The following is a 27,304-nucleotide window of genomic DNA, read 5'->3' on the forward strand; positions in this document are numbered from 1 at the left end:
GTGCTTGTAGCTCTAGTTTTGCTCTCCTAATAAAGTAAAACAGGGGGCGTGTTTTACCCCCAGCAGTCCTCATTAGTTTAGCTCCTCCATCCCCAGCAGCACCACAGAGTTGGAAAGATGGCGGCCGGTTCAGGGGCTGCAAGTGGTCACGGCTCACGCAGCTCCACCGCTGCTCTGGAAGCGTCTTTGGACCGGCGTTTTCAGGGAGTTTCAAACACTATGGAGTCAATACAAGGACTTTCAGCTTGGTGCATTGAAAACAAGAGACATCACAGCCTTATCGTCCGCTACTGGATGAAGTGGCTCAAGAAATGTGAGTAGCTTGTCACTGAAGCTAATCCGCTAGCTAGCGCATTTTAGCCGTTTTTCAAATGCATTTCTGTCTGGACCAGCTACCAGTTTGCAAAACTCGGCTGCAGTTTATTGCGTTAGGGACAAAGTTGTTTAGTGCACAAAAGAGCAATAATTTACCCCCTGAACAAAGTTCAAGTTTTTTGATATGCAGCATATTTATAAGCTAACGCTGCCGTTGCTTGAAATTAGCTGCTAATGTTAGCAAAGCTACTGCTAGCGATGTTTACAGTCGGGCCTCCCGGGGTTCACGGCACTGCGCTTTTAAGCCGAAGAGCAAACATGATAAAAAATATTATTTTTAGACGGATTTAATCAGCTGCATGTTAGCTTTAGTTGGTGCATGGTGGTTTGAGTTGTTCCTGACGGCTGGTCGTATCGAGCATAGTTTATTTAGGGGACGCGTGAAGCGATAAAGGAGCGATCCACTTTAAATTAAACTCGTATGTCCCTTTCATTGTTATTATATTATTAATTTTTACCGACAAGCTCATTTAACATTTATACTAAAAATGCAAAATTAACTAGACTAGCTATAGTTCCAAACTTTCCAAACAAACGGTGATAACGTCGTTTAAACTATCTACACTTCATTTATCTCCTGTCAGATTAGTATTAACGATAATGCCATATAGTGGGTATGTGCAGTGTAGATATCGTGTAATACACTTTAATTACAGCACCTCACCCTTTACTATTGGCTTCTGTTTAAAATGTGTTATAGTTATTATTTTGTTCTGACGTGTTATAATCCCCGTTGACATTCCCATAACGTGTTTAGACTGGTTTCTAATTAAATATATCTTAAGTAGCAGAGTACACGTGCGCAACAGTTCTTACATTAGAAGTAGAAGTTACGTTGTTTGATATTAAATCCTGTCTAGTTAGGTTAAACTTTTATCTAGTAAGGATGTAATTTTGTGCCTTTCAAGCTCAATGCTAGATATCTGAAATGCACTTTTAAATAATAAAATTTTATATCTGTACCAGTAATTCCGATTTAAGATGTTGAGTGTAAAGAGGTCTCATAAGAGGCATGAGTCTTATCATTGTAGCTTTCTTAAATCAACATATACTAATATTTTGCTACATCAGAAATATTTTGTTAATATGTCAGATATATTGGAAACACAATTGCTCATAGATCTTGCTTTTTATGTCTTATGCTTTTTATTAACTTTGTATGTTCCCCTTGTGGATGCGTTGGTTCTCTGGTACTAAAACTTCCTCCCACAGTCCAAAGACATACATGCTGGGTTAACTTGTGGTTTTAAACTGGATGTGTGTGTGGATGGTTTTGTCTCTGTGTGTTTGTCCTGTTATGGACTGGAAACCTGTCAAGGACTCACATTATTAAGGTCTAGTGACATCTGGTGTAGGCTTCAGCACTCCCCAAAACCCTAAATTGGATGTAGTTCTAGATCCCAAAACATGGCATGGCCAAATAATAAAAAATAAATAGCTGCTAGTTAGTTGTGTTGATTAAATGCTAAAAGAGCCCTCCATAATAGAACAAGTTATCAAGAGGGAGTTATGAAGAGTTGTAGCCTTGAAAGCATTTCCTTAGTCACTACAGTCATCTCTGCTTTTGCACTCTAACACTATGTTGACATTTCAAGGCGGCACTCTTATCTCTACTCCCTCCATGTACTTGTATCTTATGAGTTTTTATGAATCCTCCTGCATAATAAATCTAATAAGACCAGCCGGGATCACAGTGTGGAGCAATTCAGTGGAAGGGCAGTTAATCAGCACACTTGTCTGCCAATGCCAAACCGTGCGTTTTTAAAGAAACGAATTCAGATCAACACTAAATGTAATGGCTTCTTCCTTTTCCTATTCTCCACCTTGGCCTGGTAGTTTGTTTGCGTAATCTTGCTAACAAAAAGACAACTCACCCAAAAGCCGAGGAGGATTATGCATTTTGGTCAGTTGCTAGGTGAGCTTTTGTGACAAATTCTCATGGATGATGATGAGATGTGTTTGAAAACTTTGATTCTTTGCTTTAAAAAAAACCACCCCAAACAAACAAACCGAATCATGTTTTGAAAATGTAGTAATGCTGTTTTTAAAAGTTTCCCTCAAGTCCATATAAATTTGCACCTGTTTGTATTATTTAGAGCTAGTCAAAGTCTCTGCAATATACTTTAGTTTTTTCACTCCCATTTCTTTAATTTGTGCCCCTTAAGTGTCTACAGTACATTTGATAAGTCTCTCCCTCCTTATCCGTTGCTATTAGAAATACATTTGCTGCCTTTATCTTTATTTGTATAGGTTTTGATGGGTTATGGGCTGATTGTTATTTTTAAGCCTGCAGTAAATAAATTTCATCAGCTTTGTAGAGTTGTGTGGGAAGAACAAGGCAGGCCAACTGCCCTACATATTCTGTGCTTCTTTATTTATGTGGGTGCATGCATGATTAAATGAAATAGATGCTTGAAGTGCTGGTAAAGTCATATTGAAATAGTGCTTCTGTGTTGTTGTTTCTGTTGTAGATTGTTCAGATTCACAAACCAAATTTGGTTCCTGGTTGATGACTTTCCTGATCCTTTCAGGAATGTTCACTGCACCTTTCAGGAATGTTTTAATGAGCTACTGTCATTGTAGTAGCAGCATTGTAGTTCACAGCATTATAGCCAGTGACACAGCATAAGTAACATGTAAACCCGTATGTACCCTGGGTAGTGTTTTTCCTGGAAACTGTAAGTAACATAACTACTTAACGTTTAGTGTAGTTATTTTTATTTTTTTAAGTAAACTTATCTTTGTAACTCTTCAGTTGCTGCATAATAAAACTGAAGAATATTTTCTACCTAGGATGTTATCTCTGTTTAGGTTTTTAGCCAACTGCTTAACGGCCTAAGTAATATTCATCCTGTCATATGGAGTGCAACTAGCGAGTGTTCCAGCAATGCTCGGTGGAGACATTTGTTTATATTTGGTTGAAGCATCACAGCTGCTAGCAGGTCCTCTTTCATTCTGTTGTTGTACTTTATGTTTTTTTGTTTTTTTTTTCAAGTAGAAAAACGTGTGTGTGTGTGTGTGTGTGTGTGTGTGTGTGTGTGTGTTCCACGTTTAGTGGAAACAGTTTTCTTGCATATATTGCAAAGTACTGTAGATTGTTGGAGGTTGTTGAAGCTAATTTTTCACATACTAAATCTTAATCATCCTAACAATTGCTTTCACTCTCAGACATGCCTGGGCTTAATGCTGTTGTTGGGCACACTCTGTAATAGAAAACAAATGATGTTTCTGTAGTAATATATCATTTCAGAATTTGTACCAGTGTTATCATGAATGATATATGATAGCACAGCCCTAGTAGTCATAAACTCCAGCAAGAAAGTTAGCATGAACTAAAATTTAGAAAGCTGAAATGAACCATCAGTATTTAAGCATGTTTTCTAATCTTGAGCATGTGATCTATTGGTATGAAAATAAATAAAGAAAAAAAAGTGCTGAAAACACACAAAATCAGCAGACACACTATTGCTGCAGGCTCTTCTTTTGCAGGCTGAGGCCCTGTGTTTTAGAAAGCTAATCTGTCCAATGGGACGTTCTGTTTCAGTGGCTAAGTCCAGTTACTATGTGGGCATTTTTCTTTTCTTTTTCTTTTTTCTTTTTTTATAATTCCCACCCTGCATGGCTGCCCACAGAACAATGATGAGATTAGCTTATGCTGACAATACAAATGAACTGCTGTGTACCATTTGAGCTTTTGTGTGCTGATGGAGACCAGAGCAAACTGATCAGAAGGGACTTTGTTGTAGGGCTGCAACTAAAGATTATTTTGGTAGTTGAATAATCTTCCAGTTTTTCTTTGATTAGTCAATGATTATTTCAGTAATTCTCATCTCCTCGTCCTGTTGGGCAGACCTTCTCTTCTAGGCTCCAGTGCCTCACCTGGTCAAGTCTGCCCACCTGTGACTGTCATCCTGTTGTCTCATCCCACAGAAAATTAAAATAATTACCCAGGAAACATATGAATTTGAAAATAATAAATAAAAATATTAGATAATACAAATTAAAGTGCTAGTAGTATTCAAACAAAAAAATAATAATGTGCAAAAAGGAAACCCAAATGACTTTTGTCCATAAGTACAAATCAAGCTTCAAATTAAATTAAAAATATTATTTTTCCGGTCCAAAATGACAAGTTTCCAAATTTTACACATGATTCAGTTCATAAATACACGTTTGTAGAGGACATGCTCTGGAGTGAGGCTTGCTCTTATCTTTGAGATAATGTTCCCAGCTGCTGATAACCATGCTAAAGATGCTCTCTGTCATGGAGAGGTCAACCCGTCTTAACTGTTGTCTCTCACTACTCATTTGAGTGAGGCAGCACAATACATGTAATGAGTAACATTTTTCAGTGTGATCTGAGTGGACGATGATAAAAATGCTTGAGGGACCTTTTTTTAGATGCAAAAGTGTCTGTCATGGATAATTCAGACCAACTACTGCACCACATAGACAACAGGCAGTGGAGTTTTGTTTTTTGTTGGGGTTTTTTTTCAGGCTGATTCAGTTTTTATGCCAAGTTTTAAGAAAGGAAATCTGTCAAACTGTGATACCTGTTTTGTTTTGTTTTATTTTATTTTATTTATATTTTAGTTGGGTTTTTTTTTTTAACTCAGTTTTGTCTCACTTTTCTGTTCAGTTCTGCTTATTTTAAACTCTTAAGCTTTGTTGTCATATTGAAGTTTTGTAGACTTTGAGTATTTTTGTTGTTGTTGTAATTTTCCAACTTTTGGGCTTAATACTGTATCTTTTACCTAATTGTAATTTAATGCATTATAGTATAGTCAGTTTTTCAGTTTATTAGAATAGACACAAATCTTGATCTATAATACACAAAGTATTTTAATGTAGTTCTGGGAGCGGGCTCTATACTTTAAGGTACAGCACTGTGGTCAACTCTGTGTTAAATGTGCTATTTAAATAAATTTGACATTATGGGTTCAAGTAGACATAGTGTGTAAACTTTGCTACAGTGCGGTAGCTGCACCACAGAGCAACACTGCAAAGTTCACTAAACATAGATGTTTACATTTTTCATTTATTTTTTATATTGCAAACATTTGCACTGTTATCAGTATTTGCACACTATTTTATATTATTTTTTGACACTCTTTAAAGTCATTATTCAATACATTGTTATTGTTAAATAAATATCGTCAAATAATCGAGATCTCAATTTCAGTGAAAATAATCGTGATTATCATTTTTGCCATAATCGAGCAGCCCTAGAGTTTGAAGAAAGATCTCCTGTCACACAAATTAAAATTTGATTTGTTTGCTGTTTGGGTGTTTTCACTAATTTTCATACAAAGATGTTGTCCCTTAAGTTCTCTTCCTACAATTTACACGTTCCTAAAATGCACAGCATTGGTTGTGAAAGGATAATTAATTAATTGGTGGTTAAACTCACCTTCCTTGCTGTCACAGCACTACTGGGAATGCACATGCAGAGATTTAACGAAGCCACAACCTCAGTTTCCACAGGTTGAGAATTATTTGTGTTAATAGGTGGTACTGATGTAGAATTTCCTGAACACCTCACCTATAGGTAATACTTTAGCTGTGCAAGCAAAACAGAAAACATCTTTTAAATTTATAAAAGGAAGAGGGAGAGAGCTGCTTATTTAAAAACATACCAAGTTCAAAGTAGATTATACAACAGTATGCAAAAACAGATGATCCCACACATGCATACAGAGATTCCTTTTATTAGTGAGATGATTGTTTTGAGTTTGACTTCAGGTTGAACAGCTATTGTTAAAGATTTTTAAAGACCTTTTTGTACAGCTCATCTCTCCTTCAAATCAGGGCAATGTAGAGCTAGTTAACTGACCTCACTAATGGCCACATGAATTACTACTGGGTTAAAGTTATTAAAATTGGATTAAAACAATAAGTAAATGTTGGTTTTAAAATGTTACAAGGGCACCCACCACCAGACTAATGAGAAGTTGTAAACAAGCACTGTTTCAGTGTAGAAAAATGAATGGTTGTGTCAGAGTAAACTGGTATATAATCACTTGAATGGAGAAATTTGTAAAGCATTTTGCAGCAGGATGCAGTTAAGATGCAGCGAAAGAAGGCTGCTCAAGCTCCTCGTGCTTAGTCACAGACTGACACTGTGTCTTTACTGTTGTGCCACAGGTTTCACTGATATTTAAAATTGATATTATGATGGAACTGATTTAATAGTTTCAAATTAAATTTAAATGCATAATATTGTGTTTTGTATGTTAATTATTGCTATTAAGAAACTACTTAAAAAAGGTTTTTAAAGGTTTGTTTTACCAGCCTAAAATTTGCTGACTTTTGGGGGTTTAATTAAAAGGTCAGCAACTCAAAAAGTTATCTTGGCACAGCTTGCTGTATATAATGGAAGGTAACAAGGTGAGAGCTGAGGCAGAGGAAATACTTTCACCTCCTTTTCTTCTTGTTTATTGTTATTATTTTTTACTGGTAGATTATTGTGTTTATAAAAGGCTGCTTCTGTTTTAGACTGAGGTGATAATCCAGTCTAATTCAAATGTAAAAACCACATTAAGAGATTTAGATATTTTTAGATACGACATTTATTTCCCAAAATCCAGAATTTAACCAGTAGTATTGTTTACTCCCTAACGCAGCAAAACTCATTGTGTCCTGCCACTATTGTATTCCTTCTTGAAATGGAAACGTATGCATAAGTTGACTAATCCAGACCATCACAAGAAGAAACGATCTTCAGCTTTTTGCTGTAGCTATAGTATCTCTACAGTGATGGTAACTGAAAGTTTTCCAGTTTTCCAGGCCTCTTACAGTAATGCGGTAAAATAAGTCAGAGATGTTGTGGTTTAGCCAGAGAAACATTAGAGATGTTTGGTGTAGACTGCAGATGGCTTTCACGGGTCATCTGTCCAAAAGTTCAAGTTGACTAAATTGGTGAGCCTTTCAGCAGGAGGATGATAGTTAGCAGAGTCAGAAAATTCACCAAGGAGCGATTAAAAAGTGACTTGAAAAATAATTGAATCATATTTGATTTCTTTTTAAATGTTTTATTGAGATTTGAAATTGGATATACATTCAAGAATTTTTTTCTGGAAGACTTTGACTTAAGCTTGTTAAAATTTTCAAAGACTGGTGAATAAACACGTACAGAAGTCATTTCGGCAAAAGAGGGCAATGCTAGCTCCTGAGGCTAAGACTATACCTTATTGTTTATTTTCCCTTGTTGGCGTTCAAGTATACTGCTTTCATCTGTAAGCACAGTATCTAATGTTGGCTTGCATTCACATCCAGCAGCAGCTTTCACTGGATGTGCATGTTTCCACAAAAGCAGAAATTTTGTGTTAAGGTAACAGTTGCAAAGTTGCAGTAACTGAGTCACCAGAGTGGTTGAACTCTGGCTAGTCAGTGGTGTAACTTGATGAATCGTGACAGCATGTCCTTGACAAAAATCAAAAACACCATTTTTGAAACCCTGCAATGAGGAAACTCGTACATCACCTCAATGTCCTCCTTTGTTGTGCCGTTTGTGTTGCATACAAATGACATCACAACCCCACGCACCTCAGGTTGTACTCAATTGCAATGGAAAACAACCAAAATTGAATCGGGTCAAACCAAGTAGAAACTAGTGTAAATAGGCTAATAGTGATCTAAACTCCAGATTGAGTCCTTTATTTCTCTGCTTTTCTTTTTTTCAGCTGATAACAATCACCGCTTGAATCTTTTCTACCTTGCCAACGATGTGATACAAAACTGCAAAAGAAAGAATGCCATTGTTTTTCGTTCAGCCTTCTCAGAGGTCCTTCCTAATGCTGCTCAGCTCATCAAGTAAGTACATAGTGTTTGTTCTACGGTACTGTCCAGCCATCACTGCATTTTGTTTCTCTTCTAACCCGTCATGCCTATCACTGAAAAGGTATTAAGGTCTGTGTGTTGTTTATCATTTTACTCTGTTAGAGATGGGAAGGTTCGCAGGTCAGTGGAAAGGATCTTTTCCATTTGGGAAGAAAGAAGTGTGTATCCCGAGGAGGTCATTGCCCAGTTCAAAGCCAACTTGAATAAAAAGGAAAAGGAGCGAGAGAAGCAGAAGGAAAAAGAAAAGGAAAAAGAAAAGGACAAGGAAAAGGAAAAGGAAAAAGAGGCTACACCTGCAAATGGTCAGTTTGTCACTTCAGAGTTTTGTCAGTGTGGTTTTTTTTGTTTTTGTTTTTTGTTTGTTTTTTTAAACCAAACTATATATTCTTTACTAACATGCCAGGAAACTCTTATTGCATGACTGCGTTACGTATGGTAGATGCAGAAATGACTACTTAGGAAGAACAGCAATGTCCAGAAAAAGAAAGACCAGAACTTTCTTTACTTGAAATGATGACAAGGTGAAAATGTTATTCAAAAATATTAAAATATATTTATAAGGTCATCATGGTAGCAGGAAACAGGAAATTAACAATCTCAATGTAATGCTGTAAATATTATGCTGTAAATACTGGATGTTTAATTAGTTGGTTTTAAAGTCAGTTATTCACTTCGTGGTTATTTGAAACGACGAAGGAAAGTGAAGCAAAATTGCTGATTTCAAGTTATTAGAGTATAAAGACACATTGTGAAGACATGGGAGAATATGATTAATTACAGTTGGTATTGGGTTTGGCTTAAGCTGCTGCCCCTGCAACCCAGCCTCTGAGGATGGATGGATGGATGAAATAGGTTTTTTTTGTTTTTGTTTTTTACTCCTCATCCATAAGAAGCTGATAGGATATTGTCGGCACCCTACTGGGCAGGTGGGCAGGCAACATGAACTCCCAAGTTTGTGAATGCGATAACTTGAGAAATAGTCACCTAGGATTTCCGAAACTTTTTCAAACTAAAAACTAAAGTCTCAGTGACCTTGACCTACCTCAATAAATTCAATTCCTGTTTGGTAGTACACTCCTCTGGTCAACCTGCTGGTAATTGGGAGTATTGTAGGTTGATAGTTATTAAATTTGTACATTGATGAGCAATATAAATTTTAAAAATGCTTCAATAAATTTTAAAATATAACTTGGTGGCGCTGCTGAATAAAGTATGTGTGTGGGAAAACGCTGTTCAAAGAAAACTGAAAGTCAGCAGTTTAACGAAAAGTCCGTTTGAGGTGCTAAAATACTGAGGTAGTGTGGGCACTGCTGAAAACGTATTAGTGTGGGCATAGGTTACTAAATCATCCTTAAGTTAACGCTGTCTGTTTGGAATATTTCCAGATACCTTACAGTGTTTTTAAAGTAATTTATTTTTACTCTCTAGCTCCTGCTAATTCCAAAGCTGCCCTGAAGTCCAAGATTGTGGCGGAGTTCACGGTAGGCCTTCTTTGTGTTTTCCTGGATTTTTCTTTTTTCTTTTCTTTTCTTTTCTTTTCTTTTCTAAAAAGCCTGAAAATCAACCACGATATAACAACATCTTGTGATGTTAAATCATCTGCACTCTCTCTCTTCTAGCCCCACTCCCTCATTGAACAATTGTTAAAATATAGGCAAGCTGTTGCCGAAGAAGAGTTTCAAGAAAAGCAGCTGTCAGCTCTCCGGGTGGATGTCTGCAGCACGGAGGCCCTCAAGAGACTTAAAGGTCAGATGTCACTGGGCTTATTTGTACATCAGTGCACACCTGTTGTCTTCTGTACTTTGTCTTAAGTCTCAAATATACAGGATTTTTATGTCCTTGGCATAGCCTGTCAAAACAAGTATACATATCACTAGCAGGGGTCTTCCTGGCTTCTTACAGGCCTTTGGTGTGGGCATGGAGGCTAAAGTTAAAAACAAACAATAAAAACATGGACTTGTGATGGTTTTAGACAACACACCTGTACTTTAATTGTACCTAAAGTCCTTTTAAAATAGTTCTCTACAAGGCAACACATCCCTCACTGTCACAACACTTTATACTCATATCAACAACTCAAATTGTTGCACTTGTTAAAGTGAACCAATTCATTTTCATCTGATATTTGCTGTGTTGCTTTTACTTTTGTATTTTATTGTAAATTAATCTGCTTCAGCTATGTTACAGAATCTAAAAATTTAGTCTCATCTTTCAACATTTGTCCTTTATGACATGCAGCACACTGAAGGAAACTGTTTGCTTAAGACATGCTCATAATAAGAGAAATCTATCTTATCTTAAGCGAGGGTGCTCCCTGATGTAGTGTGCGGGCAGCAGAACACGTGATTAGCACTAGCTTGTGGTGGACGTACGGGACTATTAGTTGTGCTGCTTGCATACTGACACAATCTGAAACCACAGTGCAGGTTAAAAACCCAAGTAATGACCAGTCTGACTGGGACAGACATTTGTGTTCTCACATTCTGAAATGCATCAGCTCAGCTTTATCACCAGGGAGTTTTTTTTGTTTGTTTGTTTGTTTTAAACATCTCAGTGCAAAACTCACTAATGAACTGTGCTTAGTTCCCTGATATCTGAGCTTATAAATGAAATGATTTAAACAAATTACATGTGGAGGAGATTTGAATTCTCCACATGTATTTGAAATGTTTTTTAGTACTGGTAAGTTTTTCTCTAGCCTCAGCTGAAAGCTCTTGTACAGCCAGTACACACATTAAACACACACCGTAAACAATGGCTGTTAAGTCTTTGCATCTTATTTCTGAAAAGGCCCATGTACCATTTCTGAGAATGGCATCGGTGAAAAGGGTTCATGGATAGGTCAATGGATTATTCTTGTTAAGCGGGATGCAGTTCTCTGAAAAAAAGTGTTATTTATTTATTCTTCCCCTGATGCATTCGGCATCAGCACTGACCTTCTGACTGTTCTGTTAGCTTTTTTTCTGATTTAACTTGTTAAAAATTGAGTAAACCTTGTGTTTAATGGCTTGCTTGTCAACTGTCTCTTGTGTTAGATAAGGCAGGGGGGAACAAATTTGCCAAGGACTTTGAGGATGGCAGCCTGAAGCTGCAGGAGTTTGTCAGCTTCCTGGAGAAAGAGTTGAAAGCAGGACCTCCTCTGCTGGAGGCTCTGGGAAACGCAGATATTTTCTACGAGATGCAGTACAAGGAAGTTAAGATTGTGGCCAATGTAGGTGTTGTCTTTTGTAAGATGTAAAGATATCAAAACAATTAGAGTTAGTTGGTCTTAAAGTGGAAATATTCAAGCATTTGTATTTAAAACATTAAAACTAATTTATTTCATTGATTGGTGATCCAGCTATTCCACTGTTTGAGCTTAATTTTGTTTCTCTCTTCGACGTTCTCCTCAGGCTTACAACGCATTTGCCAATCGTGTGGCCAGTCTTAAAAGGAAATTGGATTCCCTCAAGTCCACTCTACCTGGACCTGAGGACTCTCCCATTCCCTCACCATCTGAAGATGCCCCCTCCCCCACTGGCTCTGACTCACCCTTTTTGGCAATGGTGGCTAGCAGAGCCCAGCTTGATCCAGATCTGGATGGAAAGGCCATGGATGAAGGAGAAATGCAGAGTGACAACAGAGACATGGAGGACATGGATATGTCTGACGAAGAGACTGATGCTGCAACTGCAGGGGGTGAGTGTCCTAGATCTGTGGTTGTGCTATGATATAGTTTTTTGTCTCCAAATTAATTCATTAGAAAGTTGCAAAGCTGCAAACTTGTGATTCAATTTTGAGAATCTATGAGCTCTTTGAATTTCCTTCATTCTCAGATGACAAGAAAGAAAAGCCAGCCGCTGCCATGTCTAAGGCTGCAAAGTCAGATGCGCCTTCAAAGCTTCCAAATCCGCCTGCGAAGGCCTCTAAGAACAATGCTTCTGCTACTACCACCACAACCACCCCAGTGACTTCCACATCTGCTACTCCTACAAGTACCCCAGCCACCCCTCTGGGTGTCAATCTGGCCAAGGTGGACCTGGGAAAGATTACCTCCATTCTCAGCTCGCTAACCTCCGCCATGAAGAATACAGGTATGTTTGTGGAAGAGGGACAAGACTTTCTGTGTTATGCTTGGTGGTTATTAGACAAAATTTAAAAAAACAAGTCAAACTGTTCTGTTTTGTGAAAGAAAAAAAAAAATAAAAAAAAAATCCAGGACTAGACGGGCTTTAAAAGTGTTACTTGATATTAATTTAGGCCATCTTCCTTCTAAGATCAGCTTCTTATGTGCCTCCAGACTACTTTCCACATCAACAGCAAACATCATTTGTGGGCCATCATCTGTGGTGATGAGACTATGATATTGAAACTTGTAAGATCAGGACAGTTACAGGTTTGTGCACTGTGAACTTCAGAGAGTCAATGTGAAGTTCTGCTCTAACATTTTAGGGCATGTCAAGGAAAACATTAGCGCAAGCGCCGTGAACTGAACTGTGGTGTGTTCACCGTCGGCCATACATACCAGAAGGAGCCGTTTAAGGGGACAGACCTGGACTTCCAAGTTCTGACCTAAAAGATGATCAGCTATGGATGAGAATATGATTTTTGAAAGGGAGATTTTAAATCCAGGAAGATTTTTAGGTTCTTTTTTTGTTTGTTTGTTTGTTTGTTTGTTTGTTTTTTAAAGCCTCTCTGCTATAAAAGCTTCATTCTCACTCCGCTGAGTGGGCAGGTGGTTTAGAAACCCAAGTTTGTGAATGCAATAACTCGAGAATGAGTTCATACTGTAGGTGCATCTACTGAAAAGCTCAGATGAGTTTTAATGTCAGTGACCTTAACATCAAGGTTAAGGGTCAGTGGTCAGGTTATCTGAAAATCACCTAATTTTCCAGTTTGTAGCATAGGTGCATTTACTAGGAAGCTGAAGGGTAGAACTGGCAGCCGCCACTATATATTTTTGTTATTTTTTTCCCCATGTGCTTAATTCTAGAACTTTCTGATTGTACTTTTTGTTTTATAATAATTTGTATTCATTGCAACATTTTCAATTGAATGTGCTAGAATTAACTACATTGATCACTTATCTTTTCAGACTTGAATCTAGATGTTATTCAACCCTGACTGTGCTCACAAAATATGAAATGCTAATTGAAATAATAGACTAACTGGCGTGATCCATCCTGGAAAAAAATCTTTCTGAAACTTCCACTAAATGATGCAAGGTCTTGGAGCCAAGTGAAAGCATAAGACTGCAGATTTTTAGTCTTTTGAATATTATCAACAAATGTGCTTATGTTTCTCACTCATTTTAGCCCTCCCTCAAGAGCCTGCAATGGGTTAGTGAAGCAATGTTAACAGTATTTCCAGGAATATGTAATGACCTCTGCATTACATGAACAACTCTCTTGGAAACTGTAAAAGTGGTTGTGGTTAATTATCTGTGGAGCCATTTCCAAATAAGCCGCCATTACATTTTTCTGTGTAAAGAAGACGCACATCACCCAGCGTAGCTCAATGATTTGTTGTTTTTTTTTAATTATGTCTGGACAACAGGGGATCTCTGTGGAACAGACTAATGAGCAAAGTCAGTTGTTGACCATGCAGCTCATACTTGCTGGTTAACTTTAATGTTGTTTTCAATTTATTGTTGGAACACAGAACATTTTTTCCAGTCTAAGACGTTTTGTTTGATTCAGTACATTTAAAATAATTTTGTTAAATTTCTGGGGCTGCTTTGATCTTTCTCTCTGCAGCAAGCCCATCACCTCGTCCATCTCCTGGGACACCCACAACCCCATCTGGCCAATCAGCAGCCTCCAAAGGAACCCCTCCAAGCCCTGCCTTGGCCAGTATCCTGTCACGTGTTGATATCACACCTGAAGGGATACTTAATGCTCTGTCTAAAACCAACACAACAGGTAAGATCCATATATTTGACTTATTGAATTTCTTTAAGAATAACTAACGAAGTGACCTTGTTTCAATATTTGTCACACTTTGTTTTTGTCAGGTTTGTCCTCTTTCCTGCATAGTGTGACTAACACCACCTCTGGTGCTGCTGCTGGTACACGAACCTCCCCAGAATCAGCACCTTCTAAAGCTCTGCACACCAGCACCCCGACCACCCCAACTACCCCAAAAACGAAAGCTGGTCTGGGGAACAGCCACAAGCGAGAAACACCTGGAAGAATCAGAGACTGGGGGAGAGAGAGACAACTGTCCCCTCCTCCTCCACCACCTCCCCCCCCTCGCCCCTCAGCTCCTTCTGTCTCTCCCCCCAGCTTAGAATCCAAAATCAACAGTTTCCTGCAGGGTAATCCAGGTTTTAGTCTCGCTCTTGGTGATGTTAGTCCTGATGGGGTGGATGGGACCCCAGTGAGAGACGAGGCAGCCGGCACCCCAACCCAGGATGAGATTATGGACACACCTGCAAGTGTGCCAGAATCTGTGGGCTCATCTGGAGGTCATAACCTCTCACCCACAGCCTACCGCAATGAACCCTGGGATGCAGCTATCACCCCGTCGGGAAGCGGCAATGATGGAGACTTCCTGCCCACCTCCCGATATGGCGCTGGAAGAAAGAGCGGCACAAAATTAAAAGACAATGAAGTGATGCATGTGAGGAAGCTGGTCTCCTCTTCTCCTAGTAATGACATGAAGGGTAAGAAGGATGATCAGCAAAGTCAGCTAAGGATGATGGGAAACAACAGAGCAATGGGAGAGAGGAGGCCCTATGCCGGCTCTCGTAAGGCAAGCATTGGTTCAGATGAAGGAGGTCAGTGTGGAAAAAAAGAAGACAAGTTAAAAGGTCAAATGTCTCCAAGTGGAGATGGGAAGGAGGGGCAATACCATCGTATTGAGACACTCGTGTCACCCTGCACCGAAGGGGCACCCATTCAAACTCTAGGCTACTCTAATAGACCGCTCACTGGAGAGCGCATAAAGACAGTAGAGAGCATACGCGTGATTGGTCGAGGCTCTCGACGGGGAGGAGGACCTGGAAGTCGACCAGGAGGAGCCATGTGGTATGAAGAGGAAGGATACCTGGAAGCTCAGCCTCCCTCACCACAACTTGTCCCCCCTCCTCTTAACATTGGCCCAGGGGGCACAGAGGACATGACCCCCTCTATGCCTCCTCCTCCCCCACATCTCCTACTCCCCCCACATCTTCACCCCCCTCCGCCCCTTCCTCATCTTCCTCAAACTCAGTATCAGTTGCCTTACCACACAGAGAACATCCAGACTCCTCCTCCATCACACCTCCACCAAGTTCCTCCTCCTACATCTCCCTTCTTCAGCACACCTCCAGCAATCCCTAGACCCCCTCCACCCCCAATACCACAGCGCCATTCCCCTCCACCTACTCACCCTGCTGTACCCACTGCAGTCATGGTAGGAGGGGTGATGGTCCCTGCTGACCGGCCTCTGCCACTTCCTCACTCAGTCAGACCTGAAGCTGCAGAGAGAGGTGGAGTAGGGCCAAGAGGAGGCAAAGTGGCCCCCCCACCCCTCATGTCATCGTTGCTAGGCGAGCCCCCTAAGCTTCCCCGCCCCGGCACAGTAAAAGAGCCCTTTGTTCTCTGCCATGCACCCCCCCTCCACCGTCCAGGTACCCCTGGTGTTCCTCCACCTTTATTGGGTAGAGTGAAGGAGCCTCTGAATCTACCTCTTCCATCCCCGTCTCCCTCTCCCACATCATCTGCAACCTCACCCTCCACACCTAATTCCCCTGCAGTTGACACTGCTCCTTCGCGCTCACTTACCCAGTCCGCTGCCCTTCCTCTCCAGAAACCTTCTGCTAGTCCTCCAGGGCAGCCCCGCAACCAAAACCCTAACCCTGTTCCCCTCCTCACCTTGCCTACTCCTCGGCCTCCAATCCTCTCCGTTCCCATCTCACAGAGGTCCCTGCTGCGAGGCCGAAACCCTCAGCAGCATAATCAAGATCTACCCATAGGGGGGTTTCGTGGGGGAAAGCGCCCTGGGCCTCCATTCACAGGTGGTCCCTTGCATGCACAGAAGAGGCCTTTCCTACCCCCACGCTACTGAAGTGGTCATCTGCGACAAGCTGAATGAGAAGTGCAAGCCACACATCTAGCAGTGCAGTGTGTGTGTTAGCCCTGCTGGTATGAGCCCAGATATCTTTACTCTGTTAATTAGCTTGAATTAAAACTACCTTAGGTTGTGTGTAAATAGCTGATTTAAATTGTCTTGCTTCAGCCAGGTAGCCAGTCATCTAACACTGCACAGTAAAGCTAAGAGGTTATCAGTTTCATAGTGCAGATTGTTATGTAACAACCAATAATCTTTTTTCTTTTTCCCCCACAACAATTCTCCGTGCACAAGTTTCATTCGCTCTGTTGCAGGAATTGCATACCTGTAAGAAGAAAAAAGCAAAATAGTTCAAGAAAAATGAAACTACATTTCAGCCCTTTCAGACATGCTGGTGGCTTCGTTCGTCTGTTACAGTGACGGCATTCTGTCATTCAGACATGGGTCGCTTTGTTTTTAATGTTAATGTTCCTCATGGCTTAGGGACATAACCATGAGCTACATGGGAATTGCCATACTGGATTATTATGTGCATCCATTGAAGTCTTATCCACAGACTTGTGAAGATTACTTATCTTAGCCATTGTTCCCTAAAATAGAGGTCTTTATATTTATGTCCATGTCTGTGCTGTAGCAAGTGATGGCTATTCCTGCCCCTCCCTCATAGGCTGGAAACGTAAGTTAATCCAGTTAAAATACGATGTCTATGTTATATAGCGCAATTGTGAATATTACCACTGTACTGGATCCCACTTAGTAAAATTATAGAAAAGTGACTAGAATGCTTATTCAGACATGAAGCGAACAAGTTACAAGAGATAATTGAAAATGAGAGCGTGTCTGAAAGGGGCTTCAGAGTTTTCCTGTGTGATATTTTTTTTATTATTATTATTATTATTTTTTTTAATCTGAGAAGAGAGATGCTGGATAAAAGAAAGATGGGTCTCATGATATTGAGGAAAAACAGGGCAGTAGTTTGGCTTTTTGGGAAATGCGTTTGTTGGCTTTTTTGTTTTGTAATGAAGCTCAATATCACTCATCTCCAGCATGCTGTAGATGACGCTTAACATAAAAACTGTAAACGGTTGGAAAGCTAGATCAGGAAAAAAAACATCTAATTTCTTTCACCCATACAAAACGGACCTTTTACAGGGGATAATGAGCATGCAGTGACTTCTGAGATAAATTTCACAGCAACAGCACAACTCTAAGAAGTCACAATTTTTTTTCAAGAAGTCCAAGCTGTTTTGCCCGTACTTCCAGTCTTTGTACTCTGCTAAGCTCATCTGTGTCTGCATCATATTTAACAGATGAATAAGAATTACTGCATTTCCCAAAAATGTCAAAGTAAAAAAACAAAAATGTCGGATTGAATTCATGACAGTAATCTCTTCTTCCATGAGAGAGAGAGAGAGATTTGAAGTGATTTGTGTTTCAGGTGAGATTAAGACTTATTTCCAAACTACCCGCTGTAAATAATATTCTTCTGCTCAACCTTTTTCCACCCTTCTGTCACTCTCACTGTATATTTCTAAGCTTGTAAATATAAAGACTGAGTTGACATAGCCCCCCCCCCTTTCTTTTTTTTCTTTCTTTTTTTTTATTTAAAAAAAGCTATTATCTCTGTACATGAGGACAGTGATCGTTGTTCACGCACCCCGTCTTTACTGTGATCGAGGCCTTGGATAAGCTTTAGCCCAGAAGATTTTCTCTCCAGTACCTATCATGTGTTTATGTCCTCCTTTTGCGAAACCACCGCACAGAAGAGGAGGCTGAAGATAATTATGCATTTTTATTTCCTATATATAAATGTCTACCTGTGCGCGCTTCACATTAGACTGAGTCATGAAGATACTCAGTAGTGGATGATGGGATGGGAGGGAGTATTAGACTTTGAACCACACCCTTGCTAGGCTTCAATATGTACTCTTGAATAAAATCCAGAGTTTCAATTCAACTGGGAGGGGGAGGTATTTTTATTTGGTCACTATCCATCACTTGAATTGCGCTGTTTGACTTTACCTTTCAGATTGTTCTCATGCATTTGCACAGCTACCATTACATTAACATTTAAAGCCTTTGTTTTTCAGCTGTGCTTTCTTGCTAGGTAGACTTGATGCTTTTCCATTTGTAGGAACCCACAGATGGTGTTTAAGCTAATTAGGATTGCATGTAAAATGGTTCATTTGAATACTTCCAATTGTTTTGGCCCTTTTCTCTATATTGCTAATTTCATGCTTTTGCTTTCAAGCGTCTGTGCTTACCTTGTGCTCACATGGGCTTCACCCTAAAACACTTGTGCACCTCTCACCACTTTTAAGAGGTAAAATAACAACGGAGAAAAAGATTAGCACGATGGCCTTAATGCTCCCTCTTGTCCAGAAATTGTTTCCATAATACTGACCTCTCTCATACATTGGTAGTAGTTTACCTCTACAAGTCAGAGGTGCAGTGGTCTCACATCTCTAGTGTTTGATTCAAGTGTGTGTTGAAGCTGTGGTGAAATTACAGTTTTATCAATATGCTGAAAACCTTCCTGCATAAAGCCTCTGAATACATTGTTTAAAAAATATACCCAAATGTAACCACAAAGCATATTTGTCACTACAGCGTTGGCACACTGGTGTTTTCCTGAATGTTTATACGTCTGTTACCACCCTCTGTAAATTGTTATCTTCACAGTCACATGTAGGAGCAGCTAATAATCAGTTTGCAGTGTTCACATTGCACACAGAATAATTGTAAAACATCTTCAAGTTCACCTTCTCGTCGCTTCCTCGTGACCTTAAGATAACTTGGTTTGACCAATTGAAAATGACTGACAAAACTACCAGCCTGTTTGTGTGTGTGTGTGTATATATATAAGTTGAACTGCTTTCACTGCTGTTCTCATCAATGATGCTATATCACCGCCCTTTGAGTGTCCAATCTTTTCTGGTGTGATGAACATGCACACATTCTGCAGCTTTTATTTTTGTCACAGTGAATATATGCATACTTAAGGGGGGAACTATATCTTATGATATTATTTTTAAGGATCAAAACTATTAGAGGGGTAACATTTTCAGTGCATTAATGAATTGACTTAAACCAGCCTTCACATATTGGCAAATCCTTTTTTTTTTTGCTTTACAGACTGTAATCAGTCTGCTCCATTTGCCATTTTCTGTATTTGTTGTTTTGGTTCGTTCTGTTTTTTAAAAAAAAAAAAAAAAAAGCTTGCACACTACACCACACACTGTTGCTGGAAAGCCACACTTTACACTCAAGTTCATTTAAAAACCCTGTACCTATTTCTGGACCATATTTGCAGAGCTCACTTGAGACATTGTGACTGAGTGATGACTCACCTCTAGTGTGTAATTAATATGCCCACAGTAAGACCAAACAGTGGCTGCACAGTGTTCAGCAAATAATTATTTTTTACATTCATTTAATTTAACATGATGCAGGATAATTTATTCTTGTTGTGGATATTTTCTGCTACACATTAGGGCCCCTGTTCCTGTTAATCTGCTGCTAAAACTTTTAAAATGTCATACAGCTGAAATGTAAGGTCTTCAGTGCTTATTAAGACATCTGAACCTTTAGGGAAAATACTAGATCGACTTTTTGCCCTTATAGAGGCCAACAGACATGTGGCGTGTGAAGCATTTTAATTGCAAAAGGCTTTTACCTAATTTTAACATGGACATGATGTTAAACCAAACACAGTTTTAAAACCTTACCTATAATATGGTTTAATCTGCTAATTAAGGTGATGTCACCAAGTAATTGCTGGGGTAATTTAAAGCTGAATGGACTGTATTTACACTGTAAAGTCCAGTAGATTTCTCTCATAGAGCTGTAGCTCCCCCAAGCGGCAGAGCAGAAGTACTTCGGCTGCTGTAGTCTTTAAGTCGTCCTTGATGAAGCCGCTTCATCTCTCCGTTGGGTTGTTTTACCCACAATTTCTAAATCCAAAATATAATGACGCTCCTTTTCAGAATCAGCTGGTTTGTTTATTAATATTCTCAGCTTTTTAAGTCTGTTCACAAAATTAAACGGCCAGTGAATAGTTTTATAATTAAAATTATTTAGAGCTTTTGACAGCGAGTCTGTAGAGGGCAGGGTTTAAAATATGTCCCTTATTTTAATAAGAGCTGCAGTGAATGTGGTTTTCGGTGAAAGTCAAACTGTATTCATCTTTCCTCCCTCCGTGTTTTAAAATAAACTTGTACTTTGGGCACTAAACTGATGCACACTTGCAGCAGGCTCGGGAAGCTAAGAGCACCGATTCTGCTGCTCAGCTTGTGGGCCCGTCGTGATGCAGCAGGTCGGTGCTTCTCTGAAATTACTTTGTTTTGCACGCAAGCTCTCAAACACAGTTTTCCAGTGTTCTCCACAAACGAGAACTGTCGACGCATGCGCTGTTTCGTGTAAATTTCAGCATATGTGACTCCAGCCTGAAGCGCCTGACCGGACAGTGCGTAATTTTATTTTTGAAGGCTAGAGATGTTTTCCCCCATCGCGCTCTTTCTATTTCCCCTGCGTTTAATTGCGCGCCCTGGCGTAGATGTCAGGAGCGCGCACGCTGAGACGGAGCTCCGTCATAACTTTTCAGTCTTTACGTCAACGCTGCTGCCAGTAACCCGTGCTTTCCGGTGTTATGGCCGCTTGCAGTGAAGGGGACAGTTATATGTGGTAATGGTGAATGAAGCGGTTGTTTTAGGCAGGGGTGTTTGGTATGGCGGTGACGCAGCTGCTTCGGCTTGTTACCTGTCGTTCGACAGCTCGTGCGACCCTTTGCGCGCAGAGGAAGTACAGCAAGGTGCGGTAAAGCAGTGCACTGAGTGAGGCTAACGTTAGCAAGCAGCACTGTGTTTTCAGTGAGTGTTGTGTGCTGCTGTTGATGCTCCTGTCTGTTAAATGTGCTAATGGGCACATTTGTCGTGTGGTAGCTAAGATTAATGTGCTTTTAATTCGGTTTTATCGTAATTTTGTTTCATGTTTTGGCTTTTTTTTGGATAGCCATACCCGGTTTGTTAATGTATGGGAAATGGTGATGAATGCAAAGTTATAACTTTGTTTTTAATTCAACTTAAATATTTATTTCATATTGAATTATCAGCTACTGTCGAGATTGGATTTTTCTCTTTGGTTTTTGCTGATATAAATATGTTAACATTGTTGTTGTTGTTATTATTGTTATTATTATTATTATTAATAATAATAATAATAATAATCATGTTTTTCTGACACAAGATTTTGACAACCAGTATTACAATACGAACAAGACTCATTTACAATAAACTTAAAAAAAAGGGCCCTGATGCTTTTTGTTTTGACAAATCAGCTCAGTACTAAAACAAAGAACTTTGTGGACTTCCTGAGGACTTTATGGAAATTTTGTAAGAAAAGTTAGTTTTTGTTTTTTCTAAAAGTCTATAGAGTTTTTTTTTGTTTACGGTCAGTTAACTACGTTTTTTTTTTTGTTTTTTTTGTTATAACCAACTAAAACAAGTACTGATATAATAATACATGGGTAAAAACTTTTGGATTTTCTTTAAGGCTATTCCTAAAATGTTAATTCTGTTTAATTTTACCTTGGGGCCATGGTGATTAAAGGTATTATGGCTTATTAATTAATTAATTAATTGAACAAGTTTAAAATCCATTCCAGTTCATTAATTATGTCATGCCAACACCTCCATAGTCTTATAAAGTAGTCCTTTATACCCTTCATAGATGAAGAATTGTCTTAAGGTGTTATTACAGCTGGTTTGGAAAAGCCTTGACTGCGTTAAACTGACAGGTGTTTCAAATATTTAGTCCATCCCATGCATATTAGTGATGAGTCTGTGCAGTGTAAGCTAAATAGTAAGGTAAACATATTGAGGGGCTATGCCTGTGTATGTCTTTGCATTATGTTACTCATTCTGTTGGGGCAGTAAAATAAGTTCAGAATATATTATTGTGTTGCTAAAATCCTAAATGCTTGTCTGTCTCTCTTAGCTTTACTGCATATGCACTTAATTTCTGGAGGTCTTATTTGACAGGTTTTCTGTCATCTTCAGATTTTAGTTCTTTTGTCCTTTTCTTCTTGTAAATAATTTCAAACCAAATCTTTATTTTTTGCTTTACAGGTGAATGCATCTCCCGCCTTATCTGAACGACTGCAGATCTTTGAGGCTCTCAGGGAAAAACGTGGAAATGGGAAGCGTTTTGAATCGACAGAAATGCCCCTCCGTATCCGGCTGGTTGACGGCCGGATAGTTAAGGGAACAGCTGGTGTCACCACACCGCTCTATGTTGCTCGGAGTGTGAGGTAAGTACCCAGTTTATACTGTTTGGTTTAATATGTTTAACTGTCGTGATATAACTGTGCTTTTGCACGTGTTGTTTCAGATTGAAAGGAGCCCTGGTGAGTAAGGTGAATGGGGAACTCTGGGAGCTTGGACGACCCCTAGAGGCAGACTGTGAACTACAACTTCTGGGGTTTGATACAACTGAGGGAAAGCAGGTAATTACACAGTTCCCCGCTGTTAACTTCCTTTAAGTATGTGCAGTTTCCCCTATTTGACCTGTAAGTGTGATGTTGATGAAAAATTAGTTTTGAAGGTTGTTTTAAAAACATTTTCTCACCTCATTCAGCATCATCATAAGTTAGAAAATAAATAAAGATGTTAACATGCCATGTAACATGGCAAACAAAAATTGAAACGACACTTTAACTGGGACCAGCAGTAGTGGGATGAGAGCATCTTTGTGTTTCCTTGCTGTTTTAATCTACCATCCCAAAAGTACAGTGTAGATGTCTTTGGCGCTCACTCATTACGACCCTTGATTTCACAGGCAGCCTGGAGAACAGGGGCGTGCATCCTCGGTGGAGTCTTGGAGGGCATGTTTGGTGCTGAGGTGTGCAGAGAAGGAACATCAGAGTTCGGGCTTTTCTGTGATTACCTGTTGGACAACAGGTGATTACTATCTATCAGATATGAGCTCTGTCAAAACTTCATCTTTGTGTGCTCGCAAAAGAGGTGGTGGTAGTTACATGATGGTTGTTATTTCAGTTTTTCAGCTTCTTTTTGTTTTAAAGGAAAAAAAATCCTGACCTTTCAAATAAAGTGTATATTTTTTATTCATGAGTTTAATTAGTTACTAAATTGTATTTATATGCATGCTGTGTATAGCTGTTCATTATTATGTGCTGCTTTAATGACACCGTTTCCACCTTATGTAACTCGTGCCGGCTGTTTGACCTGTATGGCATGCTCCTGATTCTGACTAAACTGCAGCTGAAGTTTTGCCTGAATGTGACTTCATCTACAGTTTTTTGTCTCTGAGTGATGTGGAGGCGAGGTGTAAGGAGGCGGCAGCACTCAAACTTCCTCTCTCTAGACTGGAGCTGAGTATAGAAGAAGTCCAAGAGCTATTCCAGGTCTGCAACATGCTCTGTTTGTTATAATATAATATTGATGACAGACATTTTCAGTGCTGACACATCTTTCTTTAATTCTTTATGTAGAGGAGGTAAGTCTTAATTATCAAATCACTGTGGCATAGCTGTTCAAGCTCCTTCCTCACACTTTTAATGCACCAGCTTATATTACGCCAGGAAGCAGGAAAGTTTTGTTATTTTATATTTATTTCCACTTTAAAAAAAAACACTGGTGGTGTAGCAGCATTGTGCCATGCTGGCTTGAAGCATATCTGAGTAACCTTTGATAGGATGTGAATAGCAGTTATGTTACTCGCTTTTTAAGTGTGACTCCTGTTTTTAGTCCAGCTGTGATATTTGTCTGTCCTCGTGTCCATGTTGAACTTAAAATCGGTTTTCTGTGTTTTCTTCTTACAGAGCAGTAAGCTGAGGCTGCAGTTTGCTGAAGAGCAGATGAATGGCGCCACTGTCACAGTATACAGGCACGTAGGAAAACTTCTTACCTGCCAGTGATTTAAAACACTCACCAGTAAATTAACTGGTTTCAACCATTCTGTGTGGCTCAGGTGTGGAGACACTATAGCGGTCTGCAACGGCCCCCTCCTCCCACACACAGGCCTCCTCACAGTCTTCAAGATGCTGCAGGTATGTGTTTGTGTATAAAGTCAGTGTATTCAGTCCTTTGCTTGTCTTTCTGTTTTCTTTTTTTTGTGTTTCACTGCCAGTTTATGTATTTTATTGTTTTGCTTTTCTTAACTCAAGAATTTGTTCTATTCCTATGAAAACTGTATTTCATATGGCAGTGCTATCACGATTTTTCACACTCAAACACTATATGACTGCAATGAAAGAAGCAGTGCCATCTCATCAGTTAAAATCTGTTTTATTTGGACCTTCGTGGCTCTCTGTCAGATGGGACACATGCTGTGTGAGTGGAATTTTCATATTGATCCAGGGAGAGAGGAAAGTTTCCATACCAAGCTGTCACTGGGCAGACTGGGATTCCACAACAGAAAGGGCCTGGAAATATCAGCAGCAGGATGTTGTGTTTGTCAGAGGCCAGATTTCTGTTCTGGGCTCTTAGAAACACACGGCCATCCGTCCCTCTCATAACTTTCTCTTTTGCCACGTCCATGTTCACCTATTATTTTCTCCCCACTTTTCATCTCTGTACCATTCCAGCTGTCCTCTGTGACCCTGGCCAACCAGACAGAGTCCTCCGGTTTGACACGACTGTTAGGTGTGGCCTTTCCAGGTGAGAAAGAGAAGGAGGAGTGGGAGAGGGAGCAGGAGGAAGCGAGGAGGCGGGACCACAGACGCATCGGGACGGTAAGACGGAAACCGTACATGGGTACAGAAGATGATGCTATCTTAAAAAGTGAAATAAGAACCTTTTCATGTTCTTCCACAGGACCAGGAGCTGTTCTTTTTCAATGAAGTCAGTCCAGGAAGTTGTTTCTTTCTGCCTAAAGGAGCCCACATCTACAACACACTCACAGACTTCATTAAGGTGAATTATTTGTTTGAGCTTATATTTGAATCCCTTAGAACTGCACCATCACAGCCTTGTTACACCTGTAGAAAGCATTACAGATAAGAAACTGTATGAATATAGCGCAGGGACAAAGGGTCGTGGATAAACATGTCATCAAACCTCATATTTGGCCTGGGCCTCTCACTGCTTAGTTTTGGCTTTAAAGAATGAACACAGCATTACACAGGAAACATTTTTTCTCTAGTTAGTTTGCCTGTTTGTGGTACATCAAAAGTTGTTTAATCAAAAATCACGAAATAACTGTATAATGGTTCAAATGAACTATCTGCTTGCAGAAAAAAACTGTTAAGTGAGCTCCGGCCCTTTTCAACACCGCTTAAAAATGCCCCACAAGCTTTAATTTGATTATTCAAAATCCAACTGTGACCTTAGTTGGTTTTATATAATGATAAAATGCCGCTTATGCAGGAAGTTGTTCATTGAGTGTGTGTATTTATTGAATGTTGTCCATTTAAACGTAATAACATGCATCAACACGTGCTCTGCTGATTGTAATGCTGAGGTCATACGTGTTCATGTCAGTGGTCAGGATGTCAGCCTTTTTAGCCTAAAGTCTCTGCTGTTTGACCCTGTGACCATTTGACCCTGTCCTCCACTCATTGTCACACAAGTCCTTCCTTCCTGACCTCTCATAGTGTGAATACCGAAGGCGAGGCTTCACTGAGGTCGTGACCCCAACGCTATACAGCACTGCGTTATGGGAGCGCTCTGGCCACTGGGAGCACTACAGCAAGAACATGTTCACTGTGAAATCAGAGGACTCTCAGACCTACGCTCTCAAACCCATGAACTGTCCTGCACACTGGTGAGCACACCCACACACACACACCATACCTACCTGTGCTCGGGTGCCTTTGCAGAGACTGACTCTCCTTTGTTGTGTTCAGCCTGATGTTTGAGCAGCGTGTTCGCTCGTGGAGAGAGCTCCCTCTGCGATGGGCTGACTTCGGGGCGCTGCATCGTAACGAGCTCTCCGGCGCTCTGGGAGGTCTCACTCGCGTTCGCAGGTTCTGCCAGGATGACGCGCACATATTTTGCACACCTGAACAGGTACGCAAACAGGCAGATGATCTCTCGTTTCTAAACCAAGGCATGTTTAAGTGGGACAGACGCTGTAAACGAGACCCACGTGGAACCGCATTTCAGTGATTAGATGGGCTGTGTAAATGACTCCTGAGACATTCCAGGAAGCTTTAGCGTGGATGAATGAAGGTCTTTGTCCTTTTCAGACTTTGCACCTCCGTATGTAAGCCTTTGTGGCTCTGCAGTAAATCTGATCCCCTACATGGAGTCCTGCAGCCTTCCCATGATACTGTTCCTTCAGCCTTTCTGTTTGCACCTTGTTAATTCAGAGACGGTGGTCACATGATGATCACCACTATGTCAGCCTGAGAAATTCGATCTTGGTTTAATTTTTACGCTCTCAGTTGTTGTTGGTCTCTCAGCTGTGTACACTTTTCTGTTATTATTATGTCCTCATGTTGACCTCTTCCTGACTTTTCTTTCTTTTTTCCCAGCTGGAAGAAGAGATTGTGACTTGTTTGGACTTTGTGAGGAGCGTCTATCAAGTGTTTGGGTTTTCCTTTCACTGCCTGCTGTCTACGCGACCCACGCCGTGCCTGGGGGAGCCTGAACAGTGGGACACTGCTGAGCAGGTAAACAGACACGTTGACACACTCTCCATCATTTTGTGTGCTAAAAGCAGTCCTACACAGACACAGCTGTTCAACGTGTGTGTGTATATATGTGTACTCTTGAGTGGCAGCCAGGGGGGAGGCATTTCCACTTAACCTATCAGTTATGTAAGTGGTACTTTCCAGTCGAGAGCTGCTTTGCGTCAGGCTGTTGGGTAGATGTATATCTCCAAATCCCCTGAGCACCTTTTAAATGGGCACAGCAGCAATCTAAGCTGATTCAATTGAGTGTAATTTAACATAACAGTTCTGAGCCTGCACAGTTCAAACACAGACATGGCGATCATAATGTGCTTTAATGTACTTATATTCTGTCATGCAACTACTTGCTTACTGTGTGTGTGTGTGTGTGTGTGTGTGTGTGTGTGTGTGTGTGTGTGTGTGTGTGTG

The 27,304-nt window shown here is 40.1% G+C and overlaps 2 protein-coding genes across 3 annotated transcripts in view; both read left to right on the plus strand.

Annotated features, from left to right (window-relative positions):
• rprd2b (regulation of nuclear pre-mRNA domain containing 2b) lies at positions 1–18,202 on the plus strand. The gene is made up of 10 exons (XM_005936128.3): positions 1–313; positions 8,058–8,187; positions 8,317–8,516; positions 9,643–9,695; positions 9,834–9,960; positions 11,250–11,425; positions 11,607–11,892; positions 12,030–12,287; positions 13,950–14,114; positions 14,207–18,202. Exons 1-10 carry the CDS (start codon positions 118–120, stop codon positions 16,240–16,242), a joined length of 3,627 nt encoding a protein of 1,208 aa, XP_005936190.1. The 5' UTR covers positions 1–117; the 3' UTR covers positions 16,243–18,202.
• The window catches only part of tars2 (threonyl-tRNA synthetase 2, mitochondrial), a 14,594-nt gene continuing 3,423 nt past the window's right edge, over positions 16,134–27,304 (plus strand). The window contains exons 1-12 of one of the 2 annotated variants that reach the window (XM_005936127.2): positions 16,134–16,319; positions 22,371–22,552; positions 22,633–22,747; positions 23,080–23,201; positions 23,557–23,665; positions 24,083–24,147; positions 24,232–24,310; positions 24,848–24,994; positions 25,077–25,175; positions 25,856–26,025; positions 26,108–26,270; positions 26,738–26,875. In XM_005936127.2, the coding sequence (XP_005936189.1) occupies positions 16,266–16,319; positions 22,371–22,552; positions 22,633–22,747; positions 23,080–23,201; positions 23,557–23,665; positions 24,083–24,147; positions 24,232–24,310; positions 24,848–24,994; positions 25,077–25,175; positions 25,856–26,025; positions 26,108–26,270; positions 26,738–26,875 (1,443 nt within the window). In that variant the 5' untranslated portion in view covers positions 16,134–16,265. Of the gene's footprint in view, positions 16,320–19,414; positions 21,056–22,370; positions 22,553–22,632; positions 22,748–23,079; positions 23,202–23,556; positions 23,666–24,082; positions 24,148–24,231; positions 24,311–24,847; positions 24,995–25,076; positions 25,176–25,855; positions 26,026–26,107; positions 26,271–26,737; positions 26,876–27,304 lie in introns of those variants that run through there. The other variant, XM_005936125.3, reaches the window with a different exon arrangement.

Source organism: Haplochromis burtoni, unplaced genomic scaffold, assembly GCF_018398535.1.
Source record: "Haplochromis burtoni strain Fernald_Lab_line unplaced genomic scaffold, NCSU_Asbu1 Contig_204, whole genome shotgun sequence".
NCBI lineage: Eukaryota > Metazoa > Chordata > Actinopteri > Cichliformes > Cichlidae > Haplochromis > Haplochromis burtoni.

Excerpts from the sequence above, each read along its gene's own strand:
- rprd2b (XM_005936128.3), top strand. The coding sequence starts at position 118 with ATGGCGGCCGGTTCAGGGGCTGCAAGTGGTCACGGCTCACGCAGCTCC. Across the intron at positions 314-8,057 it reads GATGAAGTGGCTCAAGAAAT|CTGATAACAATCACCGCTTG; the intron begins GTGAGTAGCTTG and ends TCTTTTTTTCAG. Across the intron at positions 14,115-14,206 it reads GTCTAAAACCAACACAACAG|GTTTGTCCTCTTTCCTGCAT; the intron begins GTAAGATCCATA and ends TGTTTTTGTCAG.